The 27348-nt window shown below is 38.7% G+C and overlaps 1 protein-coding gene across 6 annotated transcripts in view; it reads left to right on the forward strand.

Annotated features, from left to right (window-relative positions):
• The window catches only part of SYT16 (synaptotagmin 16), a 260775-nt gene that overhangs the window by 98754 nt on the left and 134673 nt on the right, over positions 1–27348 (forward strand). For all 6 annotated transcript variants that reach the window (XM_059914363.1, XM_059914366.1, XM_059914368.1 and 3 more), the window contains one exon: positions 10952–11131. In XM_059914363.1, coding sequence (XP_059770346.1) covers positions 10952–11131 — 180 coding nt within the window. The remainder of the gene's footprint in view (positions 1–10951; positions 11132–27348) is intronic.

The raw sequence follows: 27348 nt of genomic DNA on the forward strand, positions 1-27348 counted from the left end.
AGACTTTCACAACTCCCTCTTGACCTAAATGCCTGAAATGTTGCATGTTGTTTTGGCTCTTCTAAATAGCTTTTGTTTGGCACAGTTTGAATTTATAAGGTCAAATGTAATTAGCTCCAGATATCCAGGTCTCCATTAGGAACGATTTCAAGGAGCAGTACATCTCAAAACCAACTTAAAAGTCTCCAATCTCTTTGCAGCTTTCAAAAATGTTTAAATCTCTAAATTGGCCTTGATTCTGGACAGATAAATGGGGAGAAGTTTGAGGGAGTTATTGGGCCGAGTCAGGTACTTGTGCTAAAGGCTGGGAGATAAAAAAAAAAAAACCTTTTAGATGGACCTGTCATAGCTGTGTTTTAAGATCAATATTCACGCCTGCCGTATGGAACCAGACCACTGGCTGTCATGGCTGCAACAGTTTGGCCCTGTGTAATCTTCCCTTAATGTGTGGTGCTAATCAACAAGCGGATGCCTAGCGCAGATGGCCTCCTAGCCCCAGTGCACAGCCCCTCTGGTTATGGGTGCTGTACAGCAGAGTGATGTGGGCATGTAAGTGGGCGGAAACTTTCTAATGTGTCACAATAATAACAATGCAGAATCCTACTGCTGTTCAGTTTCCCCTAGAACTTCAGCCAACGCAGCAGCCTACTTGGTTCCCAGTCCTATGTGAATGCTAGACAATTAGCAGCTGATAATGAAGAATGCCATGGGAACCAGTGGGAAAATAACAGCTTACTCCAAAGGTATAATGAAATGAAATTAGCACAGACAGTAAAACAGACAATTTATGGTGGTTTTTTTTTTTTTTTTTTTTTTTTGTAATTAAAAAGAACCAGTAAATACTTCTAGTAGAGAAATCTGAGAATCGATTAGAATCCCATCTGTTTTGGAAGGGAATTTTATTCAGAAATTAATTCCAGGGCGGCTTCTTAACTTCTACTAAGGAACTAGAATAAGTAAAAGATGCCTATTTTATTTGAATACAATGATAATTTTGTTCAGTTGTTGTTACCTAAATGGTTGTCCTGTGGTCTGAACTTTAGAAAGGGACACAAAGATAGATAATTGATTTTACCGTTAGGGCTATCTATACATTATGCTCTTAACTGAAATGTCAGTAGATTTTGAGTGTTCCCAACAAATTCTTGGTAACAGGGTGAACTTGTATCTCTGTGGATGCATAACTTTCTGAACACAAGAAAATACTTATAGTGTCTAAGAAATTGGAGATTTAAATGTTCCTTAAATCTTCCTGTTTCTAGGTGTCCCATATGCTGCTTAGTCCTTGAGCACAAAGATCTACATACTACATTTTAGGGTCAAAATGTAAATTCGAAGAGTCTTTATAATAATCTTTTAAAGATATTTAATTGTTTTAGACTGCAGGAAAAAACTTTTTTTGAGGATTTTGGATTAGTGAAGAACAGTTCTGTGAAAATTTCATTGTCACTGTGTGGGCAGTTCTGTGAGTTGAAAAATAAATAAGTTATAAACAAATCAAAATTATATTTCACTCCAGATGCTCTCCAAGTGCATTTGTTTTGGAGAGTTGAAGAAATTTGGATATCTTTCTACTGAGACATTTTGTCTGTCTGAAGCAGACTTGTCTCTCAGTTTCTCTCATAAAAATATTCTTTTTACTTGAAAGGTAAATTGCCACATTGATTCAACAACCATTCCACCGAAATCTTATAAGTGTATGCTCCCTGATGTTTCTGCATGGCATGCTTTTATTGGGCATATGTTCATAATTTGATCATACAGTTAAGTTCAGTGATGTTCAAGTTATAATGAATGATATTCATGCTAACTGATTAATTTTTTGGCAAATGACATAGAAATTATACAAGACCCATATATCGCTCATTTAAATTCAGCAACAGAAACATGCCATTAAAAATCCAACAATCCAAAAATGTTGACTGTTGCCTTATAAACCATCAATGCCACGTCATTCCTTTTGCTTCTTTTTCTATCCTCTTCCCCATCTGGGAAGATGTAGGAAAATGGAGAGGTTGGGAATGGTGGAGAAGAGCTGAAGTGTTCAGGAAACTCAGACAAGTGAACAAAGACTCAGAGATTCCCTCCATTGACCTACTGGTGCATTTCAGGCATTTTCATCATTAAATGCTGCTTCTGAGCTCACCATCTGAGTATGAAGGAAAAGGAGAGCAAGCTTGCTGACAATTCTTGGCTTCTAGAAATGTGTGAGTGTGTGCATGCATGTGTGTGTTCGTGTTCGTGCTAAGGGGGGATATACACTTTAAACATGTAAAGCAGACAAGTTAGGTTACTTAATTCTCAGGAGAAGATGGACATACTTCAACACACATATATTACTGTATTAAAGATAGCATCCCATGTATACCCCGAAATGCTGTGTTCTCAAGTGTTTGCAGAATGATTGGTTGCTAGTGACTCCATATGTTGCTATGTTTTATTTTGGAACATGTTAAAATCTCATTTAGGTTTCATTAAGCCAATTTTTTTCCTATTTTTTGAAAAGTCTACTTTTTCCTTCCAAAGAATTACCAGGAAGAAAATTTAAGTAGCACTACCCATTTTCACATATATATATATGTATATATATATATATATATATATATGTATATATATATAATATTTTATATTTTGAAGTCCTAGAAATATTTAGAGAAATGGTTGACTATCCATGTTGGCTGTTGAGGTTATAATGCCTAACTAGCCCTAAATTTAGTACACTGGCAAAATAATATGCTGCTAAGTGTTTAAGACTTTGTTCTTTTATTTATTTTTTGGTTCCAGAAGCATCACTGTAGGAAAAAAGGGAAATTAAAGTCCTCAGTTTACTTTGTTCTGTACTAATTTTTAAAATGACATGTAATTTTGTAGTTGGTTGTAAAAACACAGCTAATGGTATAAATGAGTCTAATTGTTTGTACAGTTATTTTGAATTTGTGCACTGAAGTAGCTCTATGCTCTATATGGAGTTGGCACATTGGTGTTCAACTCTTAAAAGTTTCTCAGTTCTTACCTTCTGTTCTTTTTGCAAAGAAAGTCTGAACATAAACTGTAGGTCAAGGGCCTCAACTCTTATTGTGCCACCTTTGCCTTTGAAAACATCTCCTTGTTTTGCAAAAGCTGCTGATATCTAATGCTATAGCTTTTACATCACCTCCTTGCCCTGGGACCAAAGGAGTCTGGGCTTGGGTCAACCTGAGTGGTAGATGCCCATGCTGCACTCAGGTCAATTCTGCTCTGACCTTCCTGGGAGGCTCCTTGGGTCCTCAAGTTGATGGATCCCTGGAGGAGGATGTAGAAATGCCCAGGCAATCCTAAATTCTTTTTTAAAATGTATTTTTACTGAGATACAATTGACATATTATGTTGTGCTAATTTAAGGTGTACAATGTGTTGATTTGATAATTTATATATTGTAGTGTGATTACCATCGTAGCATTAGCTAACACCTTCGTCTTGTCACATAATTGATTTTTTAAAAAAATAAATTTGTTTATTTATTTATTTTTGGCTGCGTTGGGTCTCCGTTGCTGCGCGCGGCCTTTTCTCTAGTTGCGGCGAACAGGGGCTACTTACTCTTCGTTGTGGTGCGCGGGCTTCTCATTGCGGTGGTTTCTCTTGCGGAGCATGGGCTCTAGGTGCGTGGGCTTCAGTAGTTGTGGCATGTGGGCTCAGTAGTTGTGGCTTGTGGGTTCTAGATCGCAGGCTCAGTAGTTGTGGCGCATGGCCTTAGTTGCTCCGTGGCATGTGGGATCTTCCCGGACCAGGGATCGAACCCATGTCCCCTGCACTGGCAGGTGGATTCTTAACCACTGCTCCACCAGGGAAATCCACATAATTGATTTTTTGTCACATGATTCATGTCACATAATTTGTTTTTGTGTGGTGGGAACAATTAAGATCTAGTCTGTTAGCAGCTTTGAGGTTTGTAATACAGTACTGCTGTCTGTAGCCACTGTGCTTGAGCCTTAGATCAATCCTGGAATTTTAAGGTGAACAAGCTTAGGGACTTGTGCTGCATGACCACGCTTGAGAACCTCATAGAAACAATTACAAAGTCATGCTGCTTTTTAAAGGGACGAATGAAATTGAAACTATGTCATGGAAAACAGGACTCTCAGGTTGATGGCTACTCAAGGATGGTAGAGGTATATAGGTGAGTAGAGTTTTAGATTTACTTCAGGCTTTCCTCATGTTTTTAATGAGATTCCTCACAATCCTCAGAGTGGTGTCAAGAAAGTTCCTGAGAAATTATAACTTTACTCTTTAATGATTTCTATTGTCATTGCTCAGTTAATTCTGATTTCCCCTCCTTATCATTTTGTTAAGTATAGTTTCAGCTTCCTCTTATCTTATTTCTAGTACTCGTGAGTCAGATGGCTACAATTGGCTAGCCTTTTTTTAAACCTCTTCAACAACCGTGGAATGAAATTTACAAACATCTAATGACTGTGACATGCAGAGGCCTCTCTGTTTATGTCTCATTGCATGCTCTTGAGCCATTGCTTGCGAACCAACAGATGGCGCTATCCAGTGGAACGTGAGAGGTATATTTAACTTTGAAGAAGTTTGAAAACTTCAATATGAACTATATGACCAAACTTCACAGCCATCTGATTTCCAATTTAGTAATTACTGGAATAATTAGATGAGTTACTCTGCAGATGGCAGTGAAGTTTCTTGACATATGTGCCCTTGTCATCTATAGCAGATGATACAAGTAATGCTTGTTCTTCACCATAGCATTTGTATATATGGGATGCAAGATGACTTTAAGCTTCCCTGCCAAAGTCTCTAATTTTATTTAGACTCAAATGTAGCAGCATCAAACCCTCTTTGGCTTTGACTGATAGTACTGTTGGCTTGCTGTGTTCAGTGTTACACATAGATGCTAGAGCTGTGCTGATGACAAGTCTCATAATCTACAATATTTAAACTTTATTTTTAATTCTAAATATTGAGTAATAAAATTACAGAATATTTAAACATGAAGAAAATCACTTCCAAACCAAATCTAAGAAAACTATTATAATTTTTCTCATATTTCTTTCCAGTCTTTACTAAAAGCTGTTTGGAATTTAAGCATCTTTTTGAGATGAAATTTATATTCCATAAAATTCACACCTCTTAAAGTGTACAAATCACTGGTTTTTATTATATTCACAAAATTGCACAAGCATCATCACCATCTCATTCCAGAATAATTTTATTACCTCAAAAAAACCCAAAAAACACCCATACCCATTTGCAGTCACTCCTCATCCCCCCGCCCACCCCCCAGCTTCTGGGAACAATTAATATACCTTCTGTCTCTGTGGATTTGCCTATTGGACATTTCATATAAGTGGGATCACACAATACGTGGCCTTTTGTGTCTGACTTTTTTCACTTAGCATGATGTTTTTAAGTTTCATCCGTATTATAGCATGTGTCAGTACTTCATTTTTCATTCTGTGTAGTAATATTCCATTGTATGGATATACCACATTCTGTTTATCTATTTATCAGTTGATGGACATTTGGGCTATTTCTACTTTTTGGCTATTATGAATAATGTTCTGAACATTCATGCACAGGTTTTTGTGTGAATGTGTATTTTCAGTTCTCTTGGATATATACTTAGACGTGGAATTGCTAGGTCATGTTTGTAATTTTAAACCATTTTTAAAGAGGACAGTTTGTGTGCAACCCTGGTTAAGCAATTCTTACAAATCTGGGGTTACTGCCAACTTCTAAGTCATTTCTATGATACTCGACTCATGTAGAAAGTACATACGCTAACCTATAGTTTAACGTAGCATTTGGCTAGCAGCCTCTCATGCACCTCTTCAGACTTCCAGCTAAGTACCCATAAATACATAGAAAAAGATGAAATTAGAATTGATACATTCTGAGAGGAACATGAACGCTGATGAAATAACCACACTTGCTGAACTAAGTCTTCTCTCAGCTTTAGATACATTTGTACTTATTCCTAGTGTTCTCCACCATCCAACTCAAAAGACATTATCTTCCCCCACTGTCTGCCTCTGACTCAGATATTCAGTTTACAGTTGTGACAATGGGTGTAGTAGTTAACAACACACTTTCACCTCTTTAGTTGAGTGAAAAGTGTAGGCCATATTTAAGAAGATCTGCTAGAATGCAGAAGAAAAAAACCTAAAAATTGGTAACTGAAGAAATAGTACCCCAGTTTAAGATAGAAACAAGAACAGTTGGCACAGAAGAAATTACTGAAGACATAATCGAAGAAAATTGTTCCAAGCTTTAAAAAAGCCATGGATATGTTGGTGAAAAAACTAGGTTCCAGGAAAAAAATCAACAGAAGATCCCCAAAAATGGCGCATTCTGTCAATTTTTTTGTGTTAAAAGGAAAAATTCTAGACCAAAAAATTCTGTTGCCCATACAATAACAAAAAGTAAACTTCAGCATCACACTCATTCATGAAACATTAAAGATTAAAAGGTAATGGAGTGATGTCTAGGCAATTTTGAGGAGAAAAAAATATTGGTACCTACCTAGGAATTTTATACCCACCCATAGTTTAGTCACTGCTACAAGAATTATTACTAACAAAAATATTTTCATCTACAGAAAGCAGAGTTATTTTGAACAACACAAGGGCTTCCCCCCATTCTTTCTTGCGTCTTTGGAGATTATATTGAATCTCTTTATATTGTCTTCAATCTGGAATCTGTGAATGTTTTTATATTAAATGCATTAATATCAGCATGTAAGATAGTATCTCAATTATGGTAAAAATAGTTAAGAAAAAAATTGTGAGAGAAAACAGTGATAGGTGGTGAGATTCAACATGATCTTTTTTTTAAAAAACATTTTCCAGTATTTTCAAAATATTTTACTACATGCATGAATTATTTATTTTTTCTTTAAGTCTGTAAAAATAATAGAAATGTTTTATTTAATAAAAATATTTTATAAGTCAATAAAGGTAAAATCAATACAGACAATTTAGTATTTGCCCAACAGTCAAAATGACTGGAAGAAAGTACCCAAAGTCTTAGGTGGTTGTCTTCATCTTTTTCTATATTTTGCAGATTTTATGTAATAAGCCTCATGTTGCTTTATAATGGAAAAATATAGCTTATTCAAAAATCAAGATTTAGTTTCCTTAATGAATGGCATTATTAGGTGCAAATGTTTCTGCTTATGGACGATAGATGAACCCTTTTTTTACCTAAGCCCGGATCTTACGTAAATCATATCCTGTGTTGTTAGTGTTACTGACCCGCTTGAGGTATATATTTTCTTTCCAGAAGTTTTCATTTATCAACATGTTGTAGCATAGAAGAGTCCAACATTTATTCAAGCATCAAATATGTATTGAGTGCCTATCCTATGCTAGCTGCTGAGAGTACAGTGGGTGACTGAGGCAAAGTCCATGTTCATATGAAGTTGAAAATTTAACACTTGAAAACTCTTGAAAAAGCTATTGAGGTCTCAGTGGATGGGAACACATAGTAGAAGCATCCATCCTGGTCAAGAGGAACAAGAAAGGCTTTCAGAGCAAGTACAGTATCAGAGTTAGACAGTAGAGGGTGAGCAGTTGTCCCATGGGTTTGAAATAGCTTCTCCAAAGGTCTGGAGGTAAGCTGTGTTTGGGGAACCAGAAATAGATGAATATACTGGCAACAAAGAGTTTGATGCTGGGGAGTGATGAGTGATAAAGGCTGGAATCAGCAGCTAGGTCATAAAAGGCCTTGTAAACCAAGTTAAGGAATTCAAGTTTTGCCCTATGGGTAATGGGAAGCCATTGGAGGGTAAATTAGTTTCCTAGGGTTACCATGACAAATTACCACACACTTGACAGCTTAAGACAACAAATTTATTCTCTCACAGTTTTGGAGACCAGAAGTCCATAATCAAGGTGTTGGCAGGGTTGGTTCCTCTGGATTCTCTGAGGGAGAATCTCTTCCAGGGCCTTCTCCTGGCTCCTGGTGGCTGCTGGAAGCCCTTGGCATTCCTCAGTTGGTGGCTTCACAACTCCAGTCTGTGCTCCCGTCTTCACATGGTTTTCTTCTCTCTGTGTCTTCTCCTTTTCAGTGTCTTTTAGGGATACTTTTCATTGAATTTAGGGCCCACCCTAATCCTGGAAAATTTCATCTGAAGATCCTATCCTAATTACATTGCAAAGACCTTTAAATGAGGTCACATTCTGAGATTCAGGGTGGATATCTCTTTTGGGGGCCATAATTCAACCCGCTGCAGAGGGCTTTAGGAGGGCAGTTGAACAAATCAGACTTAATTTCAGAAGGATTGCTCTGGCTACTTTGTGGAGAAAGGATTTGAGGGGGTAAGGCTGGGCACCTGGAGATCAGTGGGAATCTGTAAAGGAATTTCAAAGCTAGAGGCTTTGGAAATAAGAAAGTGGAGGTAAGTATAGGGTACTCTGAAGATGGTTGGTAGTGAAGGGGGAAAGAGAAGACTATGGATGAAGAGAACATATGGTGGTGAGGAGGGTCTTTTAAAGGATGGGAGATACTTAGTGCATTTTTCATGCAGGTGAGCATGATGTTGTATCTACTAAGGGAAGTAGCTGAAAATACAAGAATTGGGGGGAGGTAGAGAGAATTTTTTTTTGGCCGCCCTGCACAGCTTGCGGGATCTTAGTTCCCCGATCAGAGATTGAACCCGTGCCCGCTGCAGTGGTAGGGTGGAGTCCTAACCACTGGACCACCAGGGAATTCCTGAGATAATTTTTTTTTTTAATTGAAGTATAGTTGATTTACAATGTTGTGTTAGTTTCTGGTGTACAGCAAAGTGGTCCAGTTATACATATATATATATATATATATATATATATATATATATATATATATATACATATTCTTTTTCATATTTTCTTCCATTATGGTTTATTACAGTCTATTGAATATAGTTCTCTGTGCTATACAGTAGGACCTTGTTGTTTATCAATTTTATTTGCAGTAGTTTGTATCTGCTAATCTCAAACTCCTACTTTACCCCTTCCCCATCCCTCTGAGATAATTGTTTTGATGAAAGGGAGGCAGTGGGTGCTGGAGCACAGCCTTTGTACAAAGCAGCACATCCATCTCATATTTGACTACTCCGGGGTATTTTAAAAGCTCTGTAAAGATGATAATGGTGATATTGAGGAAGATGGTTATTCCTGTTTTAGAAGGCTGTATGTGCTAGGTACCACACAGCTTATTTTCCCTGTGTTAGCTCATTTCGTCTTTAATGTAGTTATATTGATTATATCCTTTTATTGCTTAGGAAACTGAAACACAGAGAGGTTAAATAATTTGCCCAAGGCCACAAAGATAGTAAGTGGTAGAATGTGATTTCCTCCCAGGCTGTGTGACTGTTGAATCCATACCAGTAAACACTGCTACCTGTGCTGCCTCTGGTGGCCGAGGAAATAATCAATCTGCATACTTTTTTTTCACGATATATGTTGACTTTGATAAGCAGGCGCTTATTATCATTTTGCAGATTACAAAGCTATTATCTTGCCTGCTATTTTTTGTTTGTTTGTTCTTTCCCTGGCTTGCCACCAGATTTAATTCAGTGAGGCAATGCCATTTATTTTCTTTATCTTTTCATAGGGTTGGGACTGGTTTGATTCATCCTTTCTCTGTTTATCTGGATGGTAGGATGAGGTGAATATTATCCCTTCATATTATTAATTCACATATTAAACCTGCCCAAGGATTAAAGCTCCTCTTAGGAGACTCATTTTCATAAGCTTTTGCATATACCCAACTGCCTTGAATAACTCTTACTGACACTTGCTTTGTGATTGATTCCTTTACACAACTTGATTTTTTGATTTGTTTATGGAATATTGTCTAAACTCAAATGTCATTTCCTTGGAGGAATCTTCCCTCAGCCCGGAACGAGCTCTGGCCTATGTGTTATATGTACCTCATAGCTGAACGCAATGGCTGGGACTCTGTAAAGCATACTGGGTAACACTTAACCAGGGCCCTTTAAAACTCAGGATTTTTTTTGATGAGGGGAGAACGGAGGAAGATGGAAATTCATCTTCCAAAATTCCAAAAAATTAGCAGTCAAAATATAATTCTAATTTATTATATGGATGGCACAAATTAGGAATTTTCTTGTCACCACGGATAATCATCATCGTCATGTATTGCTTAGATGAATTTGCAAAACTGTATCCAGGAAATGACTTTCCTCCAATTGCTCATATTGATAGATGTATGTCTGAAACTTTGTCTCGGGTGATTATTTTTTAAGCTTTAGGCAGTTGTATTTTTAAAACACTTGCTTTTATTTATTTATTTATTTTTTTTATATTCTTTTTTTTTTTAAACATCTTTATTGAAGTATAATTGCCTTACAATGGTGTGTTAGCTTCTGCTTTATAACAAAGTGAATCAGTTATACATATACAATATGTTCCCATATCTCTTCCCTCTTGCATCTCCCTCCCTCCCACCCTCCCCATCCCACCCCTCTAGGTGGTCACAAAGCACCGAGCTGATCTCCCTGTGCTATGCGGCTGCTTCCCACTAGCTATCTATTTTACATTTGGTAGTGTATATATGTCCATGACACTCTCTGAGTAACACTTGCTTTTATAACAGTGGTTAACCATTTCCAGCTCAACCCATTTGACTGATATCTCTCTATTAGCTTGCATGCTTGAAGTTGAATATTAGGCCGAGGATAGGGGCCAGAGGAGTTATATTCCAGGTAGAAGAAGCCATGTGTGCAAAGGTATGGAGGTCTGTCATCTAGGAACCAGCCTAGCAGGATGTACCTGGCAATAGTCCTTTTCCTTTCCCCTGTACACAGTTCTGGGGATCCAGCAGGTCAGGACTTGTAGAGTATCTGCCACTCTAGTTAATAAATGTAAAGGTTCCAAATAACTTTGATCAGTCGTTAGAACTAAAAGTTGGTTCACTTGGTGATATTTTTTCCTTTGTGTTCTCTTGCCAGTCCCTCCTGAAGCCATCAGCTTCTTGTCTGCAGTTGGGGTCTTTCTTGTTCTTCTGGTTGTCCTCTTCCTCTTCATCAATAAGAAGCTGTGTTTCGAAACCCCAGGAGGCCTTCCATGCCTGGACCAACAAGGGAAGAGAAAGCACTCTAAAGACAAGACTGGGATCCATGAAGGACTGGGTAAGCATCATGCTTCACAGTCTCCTGAGCTTGGCATCTTGCTGTGGTTTGGGTCAGGGAAAGAATGTCACTGTTCTTTCAGGATGGACCCCATTAAGAAATCACACATGAGCTGTTTAGCAGCTGCTGTGGTGGACATGATGAATGGGCATTACTGAAGAATACATTAGCTTTAGGAAAGTAATGCTCTCTTCAGGGTCCAGAGAGCAGATGGGAAAAGGCTGACCACCACTTCCCATCTTCTTAGCTTTTTAGATGTCTGTGTTGAGTTTCCCTCTGACTAATGCTTGAAGGAAAAAACTGGATTTTTATTGACAAGAGCCTTGATGTGTTTTGGTCTCATTATGTTGGAAGAGTGTTGACATTATGTTGCAGTGTTTCACTTCAGTTAGCTGTTTTTGAGATTTTCAGTGCTCAGGGCCACTCCCCACCTCATATGGCAACAGTCACTTTTCCAACAGGAGGTTTTTACTCTTTAAGTTCACTGAATCTACTACATCAGTTACTAACTTCTTTCAGTTTGATGGGGGAAAATAACATACTAAAAGAAATAATTGGCTTCCTGCTCTTAAAGGACGTATTCTATTTTCAATTGCTAAAGGGTAGAACTTTGTGATACAGGATGTTATCACAGAGTAATGATTATCATCACACAGAAGCTGGACATTTAAAGACAGAGCTCTTATCTTACAGGTAACAACTTTGCTTTTTTTTTTTTTTAATCAGTCTGAGTCTTACCCTCCTTTCCCATTCCCCATGTGTGGGGCATGACGGAACTGGTGGAGGGACAGTCTTAACATTACTTTTCTGAGCCGGGGCAAGGCCTTGAGGAAAATACCCCTTAGTCATCCCACCTCCTGAGCATATTCTGGGTGAGCCAGCCTGGACCAAGGAGAATATTTGCCTTATTGATATGGCACCTTATGTAGCCATCTTTTAACTTTTTTGCTTGGATATAAGGAAAGGCACAATTTTGGAATAAATGTGTATTAATTATCTATTGCTTTAACAAATTACCCCACACCAAATATTTATTATCTCACAGTTTCTGAAGTTCATGAATATGGGACTAGCTTAGTTGGGTGGTTACAGATTAGGGTTTTTCATGAGGCTGCAATGTCAGCTGCAGTCATCTGAAGGCTTGACTGGGGCTGATTGACTCACTTCCAGGATGGCAGAAGGCTTTAGTTCCTGTGTGAACCCTCTGCAGAGCTGCTTGAATGTATTTATCACATGGCAGCTGGCTTCCCCCAGAATGAATGATCTAAGAGAGGAGAGCAAGAGGAAGCCACAGTTTTTTTAAAAAATGACCTAGTCTACATACAGTGTCACTTTCCACCACATTCTAGTCATTTACTAAGTACAGCCTATGTTCAAGGGAAGGGGGATTAAGTTCCACTTTTTAAGGGAACAGATCAAAGACTGTGTGATGTATTTTAAAATCACCATAGGAGAGAATAATGGGAGGGGTGTAAATTGCAGTTCCGGCAGTTGATTTGGCATTGCTACCGTTGCAGTGGCCTTATTTTTTGAACTCCACTTGGGACATATGGCTCATCTTCTGAAAATAAAATGGAATTTGTTATGTGAAATCTGGGACTTACTAATGGTTTAGCCACTACTGTCTCAGCTGGGACATAGGTGAGCAGGATGATAGACTTCTGTTTGGTCATGGGGTGATACGAAGGTAGGGTTCATAGTGATTCTACTTTTCTCCTTTCCGCAGCTGACTGTCACTTGTTGTGTGACCAAGGCAAATTATGGAACCGTTCTAAATGTGTTTCCTTATCTGTACATTGGGGTTATCAATACATCCCTTACAGGGTTGATCTAGATTAAATGAATTAATTTTGTAAAGGTACCAGCATGGTGCCTATGATAAAAGTCCTAATAGAACTTTAACCATAGCTGTGTAGTATTAACAAAATTCCAGTCACAATAGTGGCTTTAGGAATGACATCACACATGAACACATTGTATTCATTACTTAAATTGGGAGATTTAAGTTGGTGGTTTTCTCCTTTTCAAACTATAATGGGTACAAAGAACTAAGGTTAGAGCTATTTAAGGTATTTTTCTTTTTGTCTTGTTTGACATGTTATCTGAGTAATTTAGAGACAATTATGAATTATACTTGCAAATAAGTTGAGGTTTGAAGATAATGTTGAAACGATAACAATAAAACATGGGCCAGAAGCTGTTAGCTCAAGAAACACTGAAATCCATGTCTCAAACTTAGAGTGGGATCATATGAAGGAGGTTTAAAAATAGTTTAATCAGGAGAATCTACAAATTATAACGTCTAAGAAGCAAACACCTTCATTTTGACATTTCTCCTTTAGAAGTTTAATTATCATTGATCAAGAGTCTTTGAAAAATGTGCTTTTAGCCCAGATTTTATCTAACTTTTGATGTTTGCCTTAATTATCATCCTCAGAGCCCTGACTTCTCAGTGAAGTTGGGATGTTCTTAACATATTTTGACAAATGTAGAGAAGGGAGGAAGGCAGCCTGGTGTGGTGGAAAGAAGCACAGTGAAGACAACCAGAGCTTAGTTTTGCCACTAATTGGCTGTGATATTTTGGGAAGCTCACCTCACCTCTCTGGGTCTTAAGTCCTCACTTGCAAATTGATAAGTCTGAACTAGGTTCTTCTCCCAATTGCTATTGTGCAATCCTGTTTGATCCTTAGGGTTACCGTAGCAATTTCTTCTCTGGGTCTCAGTCTATGAATGAAAGAGGCCTAATGAAAATGATTAAAAGCAACTAGACCATCCTACTCTGAGACTGAGCCATATGAAATTGCCATTTGAATAGATCAAAAAATGGCTGAATATCAGCAACCTAATCATTATAATCTAATATACATGTGAGGTTCTGAGGAATAGAATAATTCTTTTCTTTTGTGTGGTAATATCAGAGAGGCAGGCGTGACAATTTATTTTCTGAACCCACTGTGCCAAATAATTTACCTCACAAAAATACCTTGCCTTTTCGGCTATTTTTTCAAAGTTCAAAGAATTTACACATATCATTTTATCTGGATGTAGGTTAAGGGGAGAAAGAAACTGAAACAGTTTCTTCCTAATAACAAAGGCAATAATAATAATTAGATAATGATAATTAGTGGCTATCATTTATTTAGGATTTACTGTGGCCATACAGCTGCTAAGTCTGTTACATGGATTATTTGACCTCTTAATGCAAGGTACTTGTGTTGTTTGTTGGTAGTGATTGCTTTGGGGGAAGGGTGGATATGACTTGCCACAAAGAAGCCATTGTTCAGCATTGAGATAAAAAATTGATTAAGAATAAAAATCCCATGGTGAAATCATAGTTTTTAAAGAAGCTTAGCTTTGAAAGAGGGAGAAGAATTTTGTTTTTTGTTTTTTTTTCCCCCTCAAAAGCTTTCTTTATGTATCAAAGGCAACATTTAGAAGTTGGAGCAAAGAGCTTCATTTTCAAAGGCACAGGGTAGAAAGGATGGAAGATGTGACAGGAGGGTGTTTCCTCCCAGGCAGGGAGGGGAAGAAGAAAGGCTTTCCACCACTGGAAAGGGCAGTCCATGGCTTGGAAGGACCACAGGGAAAGAGATTTGGAGGCCTAGAGAGTTGCCTGGACCCTGAGAAGGGTGGCAGATGTGGGGTGGGGTCGCAGTGGTCGTGGTAAGAAGATCTGAGCCCAACATGGCCTGAGGAAGAGGTGGAAAGCAGAGCGCCACGTGCATCCCCTTCCAGAGGGTGGCAGGAGACGGCCTCATACGTGTCTCGTGTGGCCCTACTGTGGCTGCAGGGGTAGGACACGCTAGTGGCAATGGGAGGAGAGAGATCTGGAAAAGACTCCCTGAGCAGTTCTTCAGGTGAGCAGCTCATGTCACACAGGGGTTTAGAAGTTTCTGCGTGACCCTGTGGGGAGAAGACAGCAGAGGAATAAGAGCGCTGCCAGGGAACACTCCTGCCAGCGAGTTGTCACACCTTGGGGTAGGGTGGGCCTGTAACAGAGGTTTACGCCACCCGAGGCCTGCTCTTGGGTTAGTGCTCTGCTGTTGCCTTCTTGAAATTCTTAATGGTTTTTGAGCAAGGGTCCTTCCATTTTCATTTTGCACTGGGTCTTCAGATTATGTACTTGTCTTGCCTGGAAGGATCACCAGAGGTACTGCAGGTCTGGACCCTTCCCGAGGAAGGCTGTAGAGGCAGAGACTGACTCCTCTGGAGGTCAGGGAGCCAGGAGGGAGGAACGGCACACCACGGTAAGTATGCTTACAGCCATGCCCATTGCTCTCTGATGAGCAGGAGTGTGGGGTGGGAGTGCAAATCCCCCAAACTGATTACTTATCCCAAGTGAAACTGACCAGATGACTTTGAGGGGGCAAGCTGAAGTTTAGTTTCTCAACACAGAGCATGGGAGGGGGTGTGTTGGCAGAGAGAGACAAGAGCACAGTGAGACAGCATGGCGACAGCTTTTGTACATTTAGGAAGAGCTGGTGCTCAGCCAGGGCTCAGCAGTCAGCTGTGTCAGCTGGAGCTCGGGAGTGAGGTGGTCCGCATGTGACCATTTCTCCCCACCAGTTGGTTAAAAGGCCCAACTGACTGGTTCCTCCTCAAGACCACTCCCACCTCTTCACCTACAACTGAATGTTTAGCTTCTGGTCCAGCTGGGGCTCTGACCTGCCCAATTCCTTCTGCTTGGGCCATGATGGCTGCTGTTGTCAGATACTTTTTTATTTCAGTTCTGCATTTAGGTCAGAATATGTTCAAGTACAACCTTCCTACTACACAATTCAGTAGGCAGATACTATTATCATCTCCATGTGATAGATGAGGCAACTGAGTCTTCGAGAGATGAATTTTTTTTCCAAACTATTAAGCTGCAAAGCTGAGACTCATATCCCAAAACTGCCTAATGTCAGAGGCCAAGGTCTTAACTGCACTACTTTTCTGCCCACCTGATCTTCCCCACTCAAGTCACTATTTCATGCTTTTGAACTTCTGGGATGGGAGAAAATCAGGGGAAAGGAGGGTTAGGGGATGGTTCGGTTTCCTGTGGCTGCCATACAAATTACCACAAACTTCGTGTCTTAAAGGAACATAAATTGATTTTCCACATAGTTCTGGAGACCAGAAGTCTGAAATCAAGATGTCAGCGGGTCCACACGCTCTCCCAGCTTCAGGTGGCTGCCGACCACCCTCGGCATTCTTGGGCTTGTGGCTGAATCACTTCAATCTCTGCCTCCATCTTCACATTGCTGCCCTCCTGTCTGTGTCTGTCCTCTCTCTGCCACTTGTCATTGGATTTAGGTCTCACCCTGATAATCCAGGAAGATCTTCTCAAGATCCTTAATCACATCTGCAGATACCCTTCCACCATTCACAGGTTCTGGGGATTAGGACATGGACATACCTTTTTGGGGACCACCATTCAGCCCATTATAGAGGGAGAGGAGGTGGAAACATCACCTGGGAGTGATGTTCAGTCACTCCGAATTAGGAGAGTTGATGAAGAATTGGATACAAGATTCTTCTTTCTCCATTTTCCTTGAATAGGGGTATTTCACACTCCCCGTCTGGGGTTAGAATGATTCTTTCAAAGAGAGATGACAAAAGCTTGTCAGATATTTATGGTATAGACTGTAATCAGCAGTCAGAGTGCTTTCCAAACGTGAGCCCCGTTGAACTACACTGGATCTCAATCTTGGGAAGCTTTTAAAAAGTACCAGTGCTCAATCCCACTGCAACGAATTATGTCAGAATAGGGAGTGACAGTGGTAAGGCAAACTGTATAGTTTCTAAAAGAATACCAGGTGATTTAAAGGTGTGGCCAGGGTGGAGTGCCACTGATGGAAGGGGTGGGTTCATCGCTAACTTCCCCTTTCAGGTCGGGGAGGGTAACGCTTGAACAGTGTTAATGCTGGCCCAATCCACCTTTGCTTCTGCCCACAAAGTATCCATCCAGTGTGGTTCCCCACCTATTTCCCTCCCTGACTGGTTCATTTCAGTTCTACCTTGGTCAGCAGACAAGCTTTTTCCTTTATGATGCTTTCCCTCCCTACCACCCCATATACACCATGGCACTATTAGCAGATTACTTTTGCACAGGGATTTAAATAAGGAAAAGTTATTTAGGAAATGTGTCTACTTTATAAGATTATTCAAAGTTGTCAAATTACAACCATCTCTAATTTATATTCAAGATTCTGAGTTTCACAAATTTTTAGTGAATTGGACCAAAATGGAAGAATTTGGCTGCCCCATCTTTGTAACTTCCAGGGTTTTCTGAATGATTGTGACTATATTCCATTTTCCTTTTATGCCCAAATAAGAAAGAGCAATGACAAATTTTACAAAATGGTATGAATCAGGATCTGAAACAGATGTAAATATATATATATAGTACTGGATAGCAGATATGGTTGCTTTTATTATTATTATTACTATTATTATTATTTTTGGCTCCTTAAGATTGAGAAGGACATTTAGCCATGTACCCATCCTACAGTTGTAAATAACCAGTGTCACCTTCTTTATACTTCATGTTTAGTATGATTGATGAATTAAATATAGGCTGAAAAAGGTGTCTTAAAGGATAATATAAAAGCAATACAATTCATTTTTTCTGGGAGGTTTTGGTTGCTGTCTTTAATGTTGTATTTTCTGAACCTAGAGTCTAATTTTCTTCACCTGCAGGTCTGTGTGGTGGTTTTGCACTTGGACTGCTCAGATGAATTTTAAATGAATCAAATATTTTAGAATTAAAAAAAGGCTATTCCCCTAGCCCCTTTTTTTTTCTGATAGGATGATTAAAACCTGTAAATGCCACTGAAATGCTTTTGATACGATTTGTAAACTTTTAGATTGTAAAATAATTTGTTTTAGAGTTATGAATTAACTATCTTTAGAAAGTTGAAATCTTTAACCCCTCCCACCATCCCCCCTCATTGTACTTTTTTTGTCCTGAAATAGTGGAATAAATGGAATAGCCCCTCTTTACTTCTTGTCACCCTTCCCCAATGAGGCTTAAGCAAAACAAGACCCAACTTGGAGGGTGATACCTAGAGTGTAAATCTACTTGTTAACAGTTTAAATTGAAAGTATCTTCTCTTCTGATTTTTTTTTAAAATTTTATTATTTATTTATTTATTTATTTATTTTTATTTTTGGCTGTGTTGGGTCTTCGCCTCTGTGTGAGGGCCCTCCCCAGTTGCGGCGAGCGGGGGCCACTCTTTATCGCGGTGCGCGGGCCTCTCACCATAGCGGTCTCTCTTGTTGCGGAGCACGGGCTCCAGACGCGCAGGCTCAGTAGTTGTGGCTCACGGGCCCAGTTGCTCCGCGGCATGTGGGATCCTCCTGGACCAGGGCTCGAACCCGTGTCCCCTGCATTGGCAGGCAGACTCTCAACCACTGCGCCACCAGGGAAGCCCGATCTCTTCTGATTTTAATGCTTTCATTTGCATTATGTATTTCTCTAAGTATGTGTTATATTAGGTTGAACTCTTTGAAATTACTGTTTCTGTAGGTTGGAAGTTTCATATGGTTCAACCTAATACATGAGATGAAAAGCTGTAAGGAGCTGTAGGAGTTTGAACATCAGGATAAGCCTTGGTATATCTCATTGTGGTGTCTAGTTACTTGTTTCGGTGACTTGATTAAGACACAGATAATTGAGAATACTCTCAGTGAACCTGTCAAAGTATGACTGATTGAACCCTGTTTGATGGGTACAAATTCCAAAGAACACAGTTGAAAATGACTGGTTTGAGAATATTCATTCATCCATTCAGTACTATTTATTAGGAATCTATGTTATGCTACCCAGTGTGCTAAGTCCTGGAAATAAAATGATGAAAAAGAGAGGTGTAGTCCCTACTGTCTCAGAAATTCCACTTTTGGATATGACAGAAAAACCAACAAAACTGAAAGTAAAGTGGCAAAAAAATTATAGATTGTTATAAATGCTATAAGGGCCTAAAATGAAGACTAACTGATAGGATGGAGAGATTGACCTTAGACAGGGTTGAGCACATCTTGCTCATTGCTGGGTAGAGAGAGATACACACACAAATACATTGTACTGGTTCTGTTTTTTTATGTCTTTTAGGAATTAGCTTATTATATTATGGAGGCTGGCAAGTCCCAAATCTGCAGGGTGGGCTGATAGGCTGGAGACCCAGGAAAAAGCTAATGTTGCAGTTGAAGTCTGAAGGTCATCTACTGGCAGGTTTCCTTCTTGCTCAGGGCAGGTCACTCTCTGTTAAGATCTTCAACTGATTGGATTTGGCCCACCCACATTATGGAAGGAAATCTGCTTTACACAAAGTCCACTGTTTTAATTGTTAAGCTCATCCATAAAGAAACACCCTCACAGAGATATCCAGAGTAATGTTTGGGCACTGTGGCCCAGCCAAGTTGACACATAAAATTAACCATCACAGGAGCTTACTTAACATCTTTGTTTGAATTCTTGTTTCCTTCCGTGTATTATGGTAGGGAGGCTGGGAAGAGATCTTCATTTTAAAAAGATCACCTTTTTATTATGGAAAATTTCAAACTTACAGGAAAATAGAGAGAGAATGGTATAATGAAACCCCATGTGCCCATCACCCAGCTTCAACAATTATTAACAAGGACAATTTGTTTCTAAATTATACCCTATTGTCTCCATTTCCTTGCTCAAGAGGGAATGGATCTGTCCCTTTAAGTTTACCATCCTTTACTGTTTGTTTTCTTGCAACTTAGATGATGGGTTATCTTCCACTGCTCAAGAATTCGACCCAGAAAATGAACATGTTACACAGCTAGCTGATTGCTGGAGATGGGAGACATTAAATTGAAGGTTGGGGAGATACTAAAAGTCCTTCGATGGATCTGGGCACATTTACAGTCGGAATATGAGCAGCTCTATTTTCTGAGCTATTTACATGAGGGTGCCTAGTGAGTTACCTTAGAAACGGATTCTTCTTGTAGCATTTGAGCTTCTTCTGTGATGCTAGGATATTAATAAAAACAAATCCGAAGCTCTCTCTACAGTACAAATTGCTGCAGAGAATTCCCTTAATGATTTTTCACCTTCCCAATGACTCTATAACATATGGGTGTGTGTGTGTGTGTATTTATGTATGTATATATATATATATATATATATATATATATATATATATATATATATATATATATATATAAACATATATAGTGTGGAGTCAATTTTTGGCAGAAACTCTGAGCCTTTTGTATTTGGAATCGCCATAGTATGGAATCTTATGACTGAGTTCTGGGTAGACCTCAGTAAACCTTGATAGTCTATGTAGAAGCACCCACTAAGTGTTGATTGCTTGGTGGATTGAAATTCTTTCTTCACTCCTTCAGCATGGGTCCCCAGGATGATCTGAGGGGGTGTTAATCACACGTCCGTTTGCTGGAGCTGGTGAAACTATCTCATCAACTTTATGGGTAGCTTTGAGGGATTTTGATGTATTGGAGATGAACATGTCATTTTCACTTATGGATGAGGAAATTACTTGTAAGTTCAAACCTCGTACGTTGGTCTGCACGTGCTAGAGAATGGTATCATAACAACAGTTGATCTCCCTGTGCTATCTTCCAGAGATACATAGTGCTATGAGTTAGATTTATCAGAGGATACTGGGTTTTTGTGCTTCTGTTGTCAGCAAGGTTCATTATACTTTAAAGAGGCACATGCCTTAAATTAAAAAAAAAAAAAGAGCTGATGAGTGGGCAGCAAGGAAAAGGATTGTTGTTTGTGTACAATAGTAACACAGGTCACTGTTTCTGCATTGAAGTGGGTGTCTACAAGTACGTGCTTAGCTAGCTATTTGAGTAATCAGTTCTAAACTAGTTATTGGAGTAACAGGTTTAAAAATCTCATTTTTCTTAGTCTGACAGATTAAGGTAAAAGAAAGGGCGTGTCTGTGGTTATACAGTTCCATTAAAATGTCTGTATTCCTCTAAAACTCAAAGGAGCAAATACCTTATTCACAAAATCTCTCATAATAATTGCAAGCTTATATTATCGAGGCTTTATGATTGAGGTTTAATGATAAGGTGACAGGTACTATTTGAAATGTGTGAATTTAGGAATTCCAAAAACATTTTGAATCTTATTTTCTTAGTTTCTATACTCTGGATTCTCAAAACAGTTCTTAATACTTAGGAAAAATTAATGTCAGTTTTATAGAATGAAATTGCCATCTGCTTAAAAATGCTTTTCTTATTTGCTTTTCTCTAGTGAGCATTGCCCACAGAGTGGTAATTTATAGTTGTCATTCCATAAAGGTGTGGGCCACTTGATGAGAGAGAGGGTGATGGAGAAAACCTTACCGTTAGGGCATTAACTCTTTGAATGTTTCTTTTTAAATTATCTTGAAGCAAAATACAAATCATGGGATTATAAGGCACATTATGGAAAGTATCATGAAGCTCTCAGTGTCTTACTGGGACTCTTAAGCAGAAAGCTTCTTTTGTTGTTGTTGTTGTTAAGTTGGTCTTTGATCTTCCCAAATCTCTCCATCATTCTTCTGCCCCTTAACAAGTAATGCTTATTAAAGATGTACTTCGTAGCTCATCATTCTATGTTGGAAAGATGTCAGAGTCCTTTCAAATTTTTGTTTTTCCCATGGGTAGGCTTTATAGTCAAAGACCTAACTGGTATTAGTTTTAAAACATTTTAGGGCAAGAGTTCCATTTAGAATCCCCCCGCCCCCAAATCTGAAACTAACCCCAAATGTGTATTTTGTTTGGGATTATTTAGAAATGGGACACCAGTGTGAAACGTCATTTTCTATATCAGTTGGAGGATTTTCCTTTCCATTAGCTGCTCTATTGCAGGACTCATATTTATACTAGTATGCTTTTTGGAATGAAATGTTAGTATTTTGCTAATAGAAAGTAGTATCCCATTCATTATGGGTGATGGTAGTAAATCCTAGTTGAACTGAGCCGTGCTAACACAAGACCGCAGAGGTATTTGTTATTCCTCAGCAAGCAAACTTTCACATCTTTTAGTGAGAAATTGGAAGGATTAAAAAAGAAAGAGAAGAAAAAAGGAAAAGACAGGCATTTTGGGCTTAACATAGAAATATAGCTAGTATTTTGGTTTAACTGAATAGATACAGTCTGTATAACTATATATAATGTTATAAAATAGGTCACATATGTATGTAGAATTAGTTAAGAATGTTTGAATCCATTATTATGCTTAGAAAACAGTATTCCCATTTCTTACGTGAAGTTCCCTGCCAGTGGTAAGGGAAATGTAAAAGGAATGTTTGCAAGTGTTCTTTGATTGGGGCCACTTTGGGCAGACCTGAGACCTCATGCACCACCCACCTAACCTGCTTATGTTTGCAGCCACAAAGATGCCATTAAGGCTGCTGCTTTTGATGGGATCCCAGGGGGATCTGATTATTAATGTTTGCCAGACACAGAAGTATTGACATTCTCATGTTATCAGCATTACTATTCTAAGAGCCCAGTCATCAAGGACCCCAGGAGACCTTGTTTTGATAACCACTGAGGAAAGAGATAAAATGTGTAGCAGTTGTCGTTTTAGTAATGAACAATATTACTGCCTGCTTAGTTTGTAGCTTGTATAAACAAATGAAAGGAAAACATAAGGAAAAATATTGAACATTTGTTAACATTGATCTAGGTTGAGAGTTCCAACTTGAGAATATTGATGTGTTCATTCATAGACAGAAGGGGGCCAATATAAATAAGAACGTGAGGCCATGTCCCAGGACCTAGCAGAAACATGTGCAATGGATTAATCATTTGTGCTGGAATGGTTTTCTGGCTATAAATGAAAATCTCATTAGATGAAAGATTCCTATTTCCCTCATCACAAACATAGTGGGAACCAGATGAAAACTTGCAGATAACATTCTAAATCAGCATCCTGGGGAGCTCCCCTTTGCCACCATCCTTTCGACCCTCCTAATTGTTGGTGGCAGGGTATCTTTCAGAGACAGACTGATCTCACCAATCTGTGCTATTTATAGAAATGACAGTGGGGATAAAGGGGGCCTTTTGAGATTCTGAAAAAGATAGGAACATCGTCTCCAGGAAAAAGCTTATTCATCGAACATTTTGCAAATAGTTTGAAACTTATAAAAACCATTCCTGGATTTTATAGGATTAAGCAAACTTAATTAGTGGAGGCCAACCAAATTCAGTTCAGTTTAATTCAGTAAATACTTCTTGAGTGCCTTCTGTAGTATATGCTTGATGTGGTTGCTAGAGTCTTGAATTTGTGATGTCTGTGTCATAGTTATGTTTGAAGCAAAATGAATTTCATGTGTGTTGGATGTCAACAGTAGTACAAAGTCGAAAGGAGGGTGGCAAAGGGGAGCTCCCCAGGATGCTGATTTAGAATGTTATCTGCAAGGAATACTGACAACTTTCCAAGTGCAATGCTATCATTTTGCACGTGAGGAAATGGGAGTCTAGGGAATTAAACATCTTTCCCAAGATCATAGATAGTTGCAGAAGTGGAACTGGCTGATGGTGTCTCATAACTATTTTAGTGTTATTTCCACTGTCTCTCATAATCTTTTTCTTCATTGTATGATTCCAGTTATATGGAATGCCCAGGAAAGACAAATGATAAAGACAGAAAGTGGATTTGTGGTTGCCTGGGGCTGGAGGTGGGAATGGGGATTAACTGTGTATGGTCATTAGAGATCTTACTGGGGTAATGAAAATGTTCTGACACTGGGTTATAATGATGGTTGCACAGTTTGATAAATTTACTAAAAATTTTGAACTGTTTATGATTAGAATGGGTATGTTCAGAAAAGGTGAATTTTATGACCTGTAAATCATACCTCAGTAAAACCTTGCTGTTCGATGTGTGTCAGTGGGCCAGCGGCATGAGGATTACCTGGGACGTGATTAGAAAAGAAAACCGTTCGGCCCTTCTCCTAACCCCTTAATGAAAAAAATAAGAAGAGCTGTAAGGTTAAATAGTCCCCTGAAATATTTTGATGATGAGGGTGACGATGATGGTGATTTTGTTTAGCCAGTTTACTTTTAACTTTTACTTTAATAGAAAATACAGAAGTAAGCTTTACCCTAGCTACTGTCAAAGCTTTTATAAATGTCAAATTTATGATGTCTGAATTCATATAATTTAACTGTATTCTCATTCTGATGGAGAATACTGGGTAGTTTTTTCTTGAGATGTAAAAGATTGCATATTGTTATAAAAATAAGTGCTTTCATAGGTTTGAATTTGGGAAAAGGTATTCAGGTTTTAATGGAAAATTTAGTTTTTAAAATGTTAAATCATTAAAAATGGTAAACACAAACCCTGTAAAAATATGCAAAATGCCTTAAAATGTTAAATGAAAGAAGTAGGATATAATACTGTCTTGTATGTGTATTTAGATATTCGAAACTATTGATTCGAAACTACCTATTCTATGATAGTCAATTGACTGTATGCTGACAACAGGGTAAAGAAGAAATGAACACACAACCTGATTTCATGTAGCTTCTAGTTTAATGAGGAAGGCAGCTGTTAAAAGAAATAATTACATAATTTATTAATAAGCTACAATTACAATGTGTTAATAAGAAGAAGGAAGAAGTACTAGAAGAGAATCCAGACATAAAATTGAGTCTGGATTATGGGGGTTGGTTGTCAAGCAAAGCATTCTGAAAAGCAAAATGTAAGCTAAGTCCTGAAAGGAGATGAATGGGCTTTAGGGGAGAGGGGAGGGAAGCCTAGAGGGAGGAGAGCTTTCTCAGCCAGTGGGAGGAGCCTGGTGAAGTAAGATGCTGAAAGGAGGTGGTGAGAAGCTAAAAAATAGCAAATAGAGAGTGGTTACAGACAAGAAGTCAAACCATGCATAGCATTCTAAGTCCTGTGGGGGATTTGTGGGGGGGCAGGTAGGAGAGAATGCAAGGAGTCACTTAAGAGGCTGTTGAAGTGGTTCAGCTGGGAAATAATGGTGACTTGGATTTGGGTATTACCTGTGCAGGTGGGAGAAGGCAGGTAGATTCAAGAGATGAAAGAATGGGTAGGCCTTGATGATGAAGTCTAGATGAAAAATAGGAGAAAAGAGAACTGTTAGGTTCCTATGTACTATGATTACCATTCTATGTAAATTACAAAGAAAAATTACAGAAGAAATATGCAAAAATAATGAGAGTTGGGTTAAGGTGGAGGGTTTATACATTATCTTCCCCTCTTTTTTAAAACAAATTTTCGTAAAGCTGATATTACTTCTATAATTAATGAAAAAATTTAACAAACACTAAATGATTGCTGATATTTACAGTATTGCTTAATTTATCTCTAGAGGGCTGCAATTACCTCAGTTCCATAATTTTCCCTTATCTTTGAGCCTAGTGCATTTTCAAGAGATACAAATGATGTTTCTATCTCTTGGGACAAAAATCAACAATCTGATAAATCTCATAGTCTGAGAGTAATTCCTGTTAGTTGTGCCTGCATTTTGCCTTCCTCAATTTCGTTATGTTACCTTCTAATTACATTCCTTTGTACTGTGTATGTTATTTGAGATTTCAGAATCTCCTTTATTTGGGGCCAGTTGATCTGTGCCAGTGGCTTTGGAACACAGGTACACTCTTGTCGGGAGTTAATTGTGATCACATTAGCTAGGATAATGCAAAATGAGATTCTTCCTCATTATGGTTGGGTCTTTAAAAAGGTAAATATTAATCAAATATAATTCATTCTTAAATTTTCAATAAAAATATTATATGTGTGTCTGAAAATGGGTTTCTGGGCAAGAGCAGTGACAATCTACTAAGAAAATTGTATTATTAAAGCCACATTACATAGTCCCTCTGGAAATGCTGAAGAACTTATGTGTTTATATAACCACTGAGTATTTGTGAAGCATATTTACATCTCTGCCTTGGATATAATAGATACTCCAAAGTACTCAATGGGCTTATGAAATTTGGAGAATATTTAATTATTATTGTTTTAATAAAGGCATTTCTCTTTTTAAAAAATTTATTTATTTTATTTATTTATTTTTGGCTGTGTTGGGTCTTCGTTGCTGCGCGCAGGCTTTCTCTAGTTGCGGGGAGCGGGGGCTGCTCTTCGTTGCGGTGCGTGGGCTTGTCATTGCGGTGGCTTCTCTTGTTGCAGAGCACAGGCTCTAGGTGTGCGAGCTTCAGTAGTTGCAGCACCTGAGCTCAATAATTGTGGCTCGCGGGCTCTAGAGCACAGGCTCAGTAGTTGTGGCGCATGGGCTTAATTGCTCCGCGGCATGTGGGATCTCCCCAGACCAGGGCTTGAACCCGTGTGCCCTGCATTGGCAGGCGGATTTTCAACCACTGTGCCACCAGGGAAGCCCCTGGAGAATATTTAAAAGATGTTATTGTTACAGTGGCAAAAACCTTGAGCAATTAAAAATTCTTGTTGGGTCAACCCAAGTCTTTTTGAGATCATCATGCTCATATACAAAGCTTTCTGTTGCATGGAGTTTGAAAAATAGATTTTAAAATGCCTTCTGGTGACTTCCCTGGTGGCGCAGTGGTTAAGAATCCGCCTGCCAATGCAGGGGACACGGGTTCGAGCCCTGGTCTGGGAAGATTCCACATGCCGCAGAGCAACTAAGTGTGTGTGCCACAACTACTGAGCCTGCGCTCTAGAGCCCACAAGCCACAACTACTGAAGCCCGTGTGCCTAGAGCCCGTGCTCTCCAACAGGAGAAGCCACCGCAATGAGAAGCCCCTGCACCGCAACAAAGAGTAGCCCCCATTCACTGCAACTAAAGAAAGCCCATGAGCAGCAACGAAGACCCAACACAGCCATAAAAAAAAAAAAAAAAAAGGTTAAAAGAAGTCTTCCTTGACTTAGATAGTAGTTTAGAATTTTTTTTACTTTATTACACTTACTTTGGAAAAGTGTAATTTTTTTTTACTTTCTCATGCTTATTTTGGAATATTGCGGAAGTTTTTATTTTTAGAAGAGTTTCATTAGTGGAATAGGTAGCCAAGGTGGAGTGGAAACAGGATGAGAATAGACCCTGGAGTCCTGCAAACCTGGATTTGAACACCATGTTGACTACTTATTAGGAAAATACGTTACATTTAAAAAATTTTATTTTATTGAAGTATAGTTGATTTACAATGTTGTGTTAGTTTCTGGTGTATAGCAAAGTGATTCAGTCAGTCATACATATGCATACATTCTTTTTCATATTCTTTTTTTTTAACATCTTTATTGG

The sequence above is a fragment of the Balaenoptera ricei genome, chromosome 2 (genome assembly GCF_028023285.1).
Source record: "Balaenoptera ricei isolate mBalRic1 chromosome 2, mBalRic1.hap2, whole genome shotgun sequence".
Lineage (NCBI taxonomy): Eukaryota > Metazoa > Chordata > Mammalia > Artiodactyla > Balaenopteridae > Balaenoptera > Balaenoptera ricei.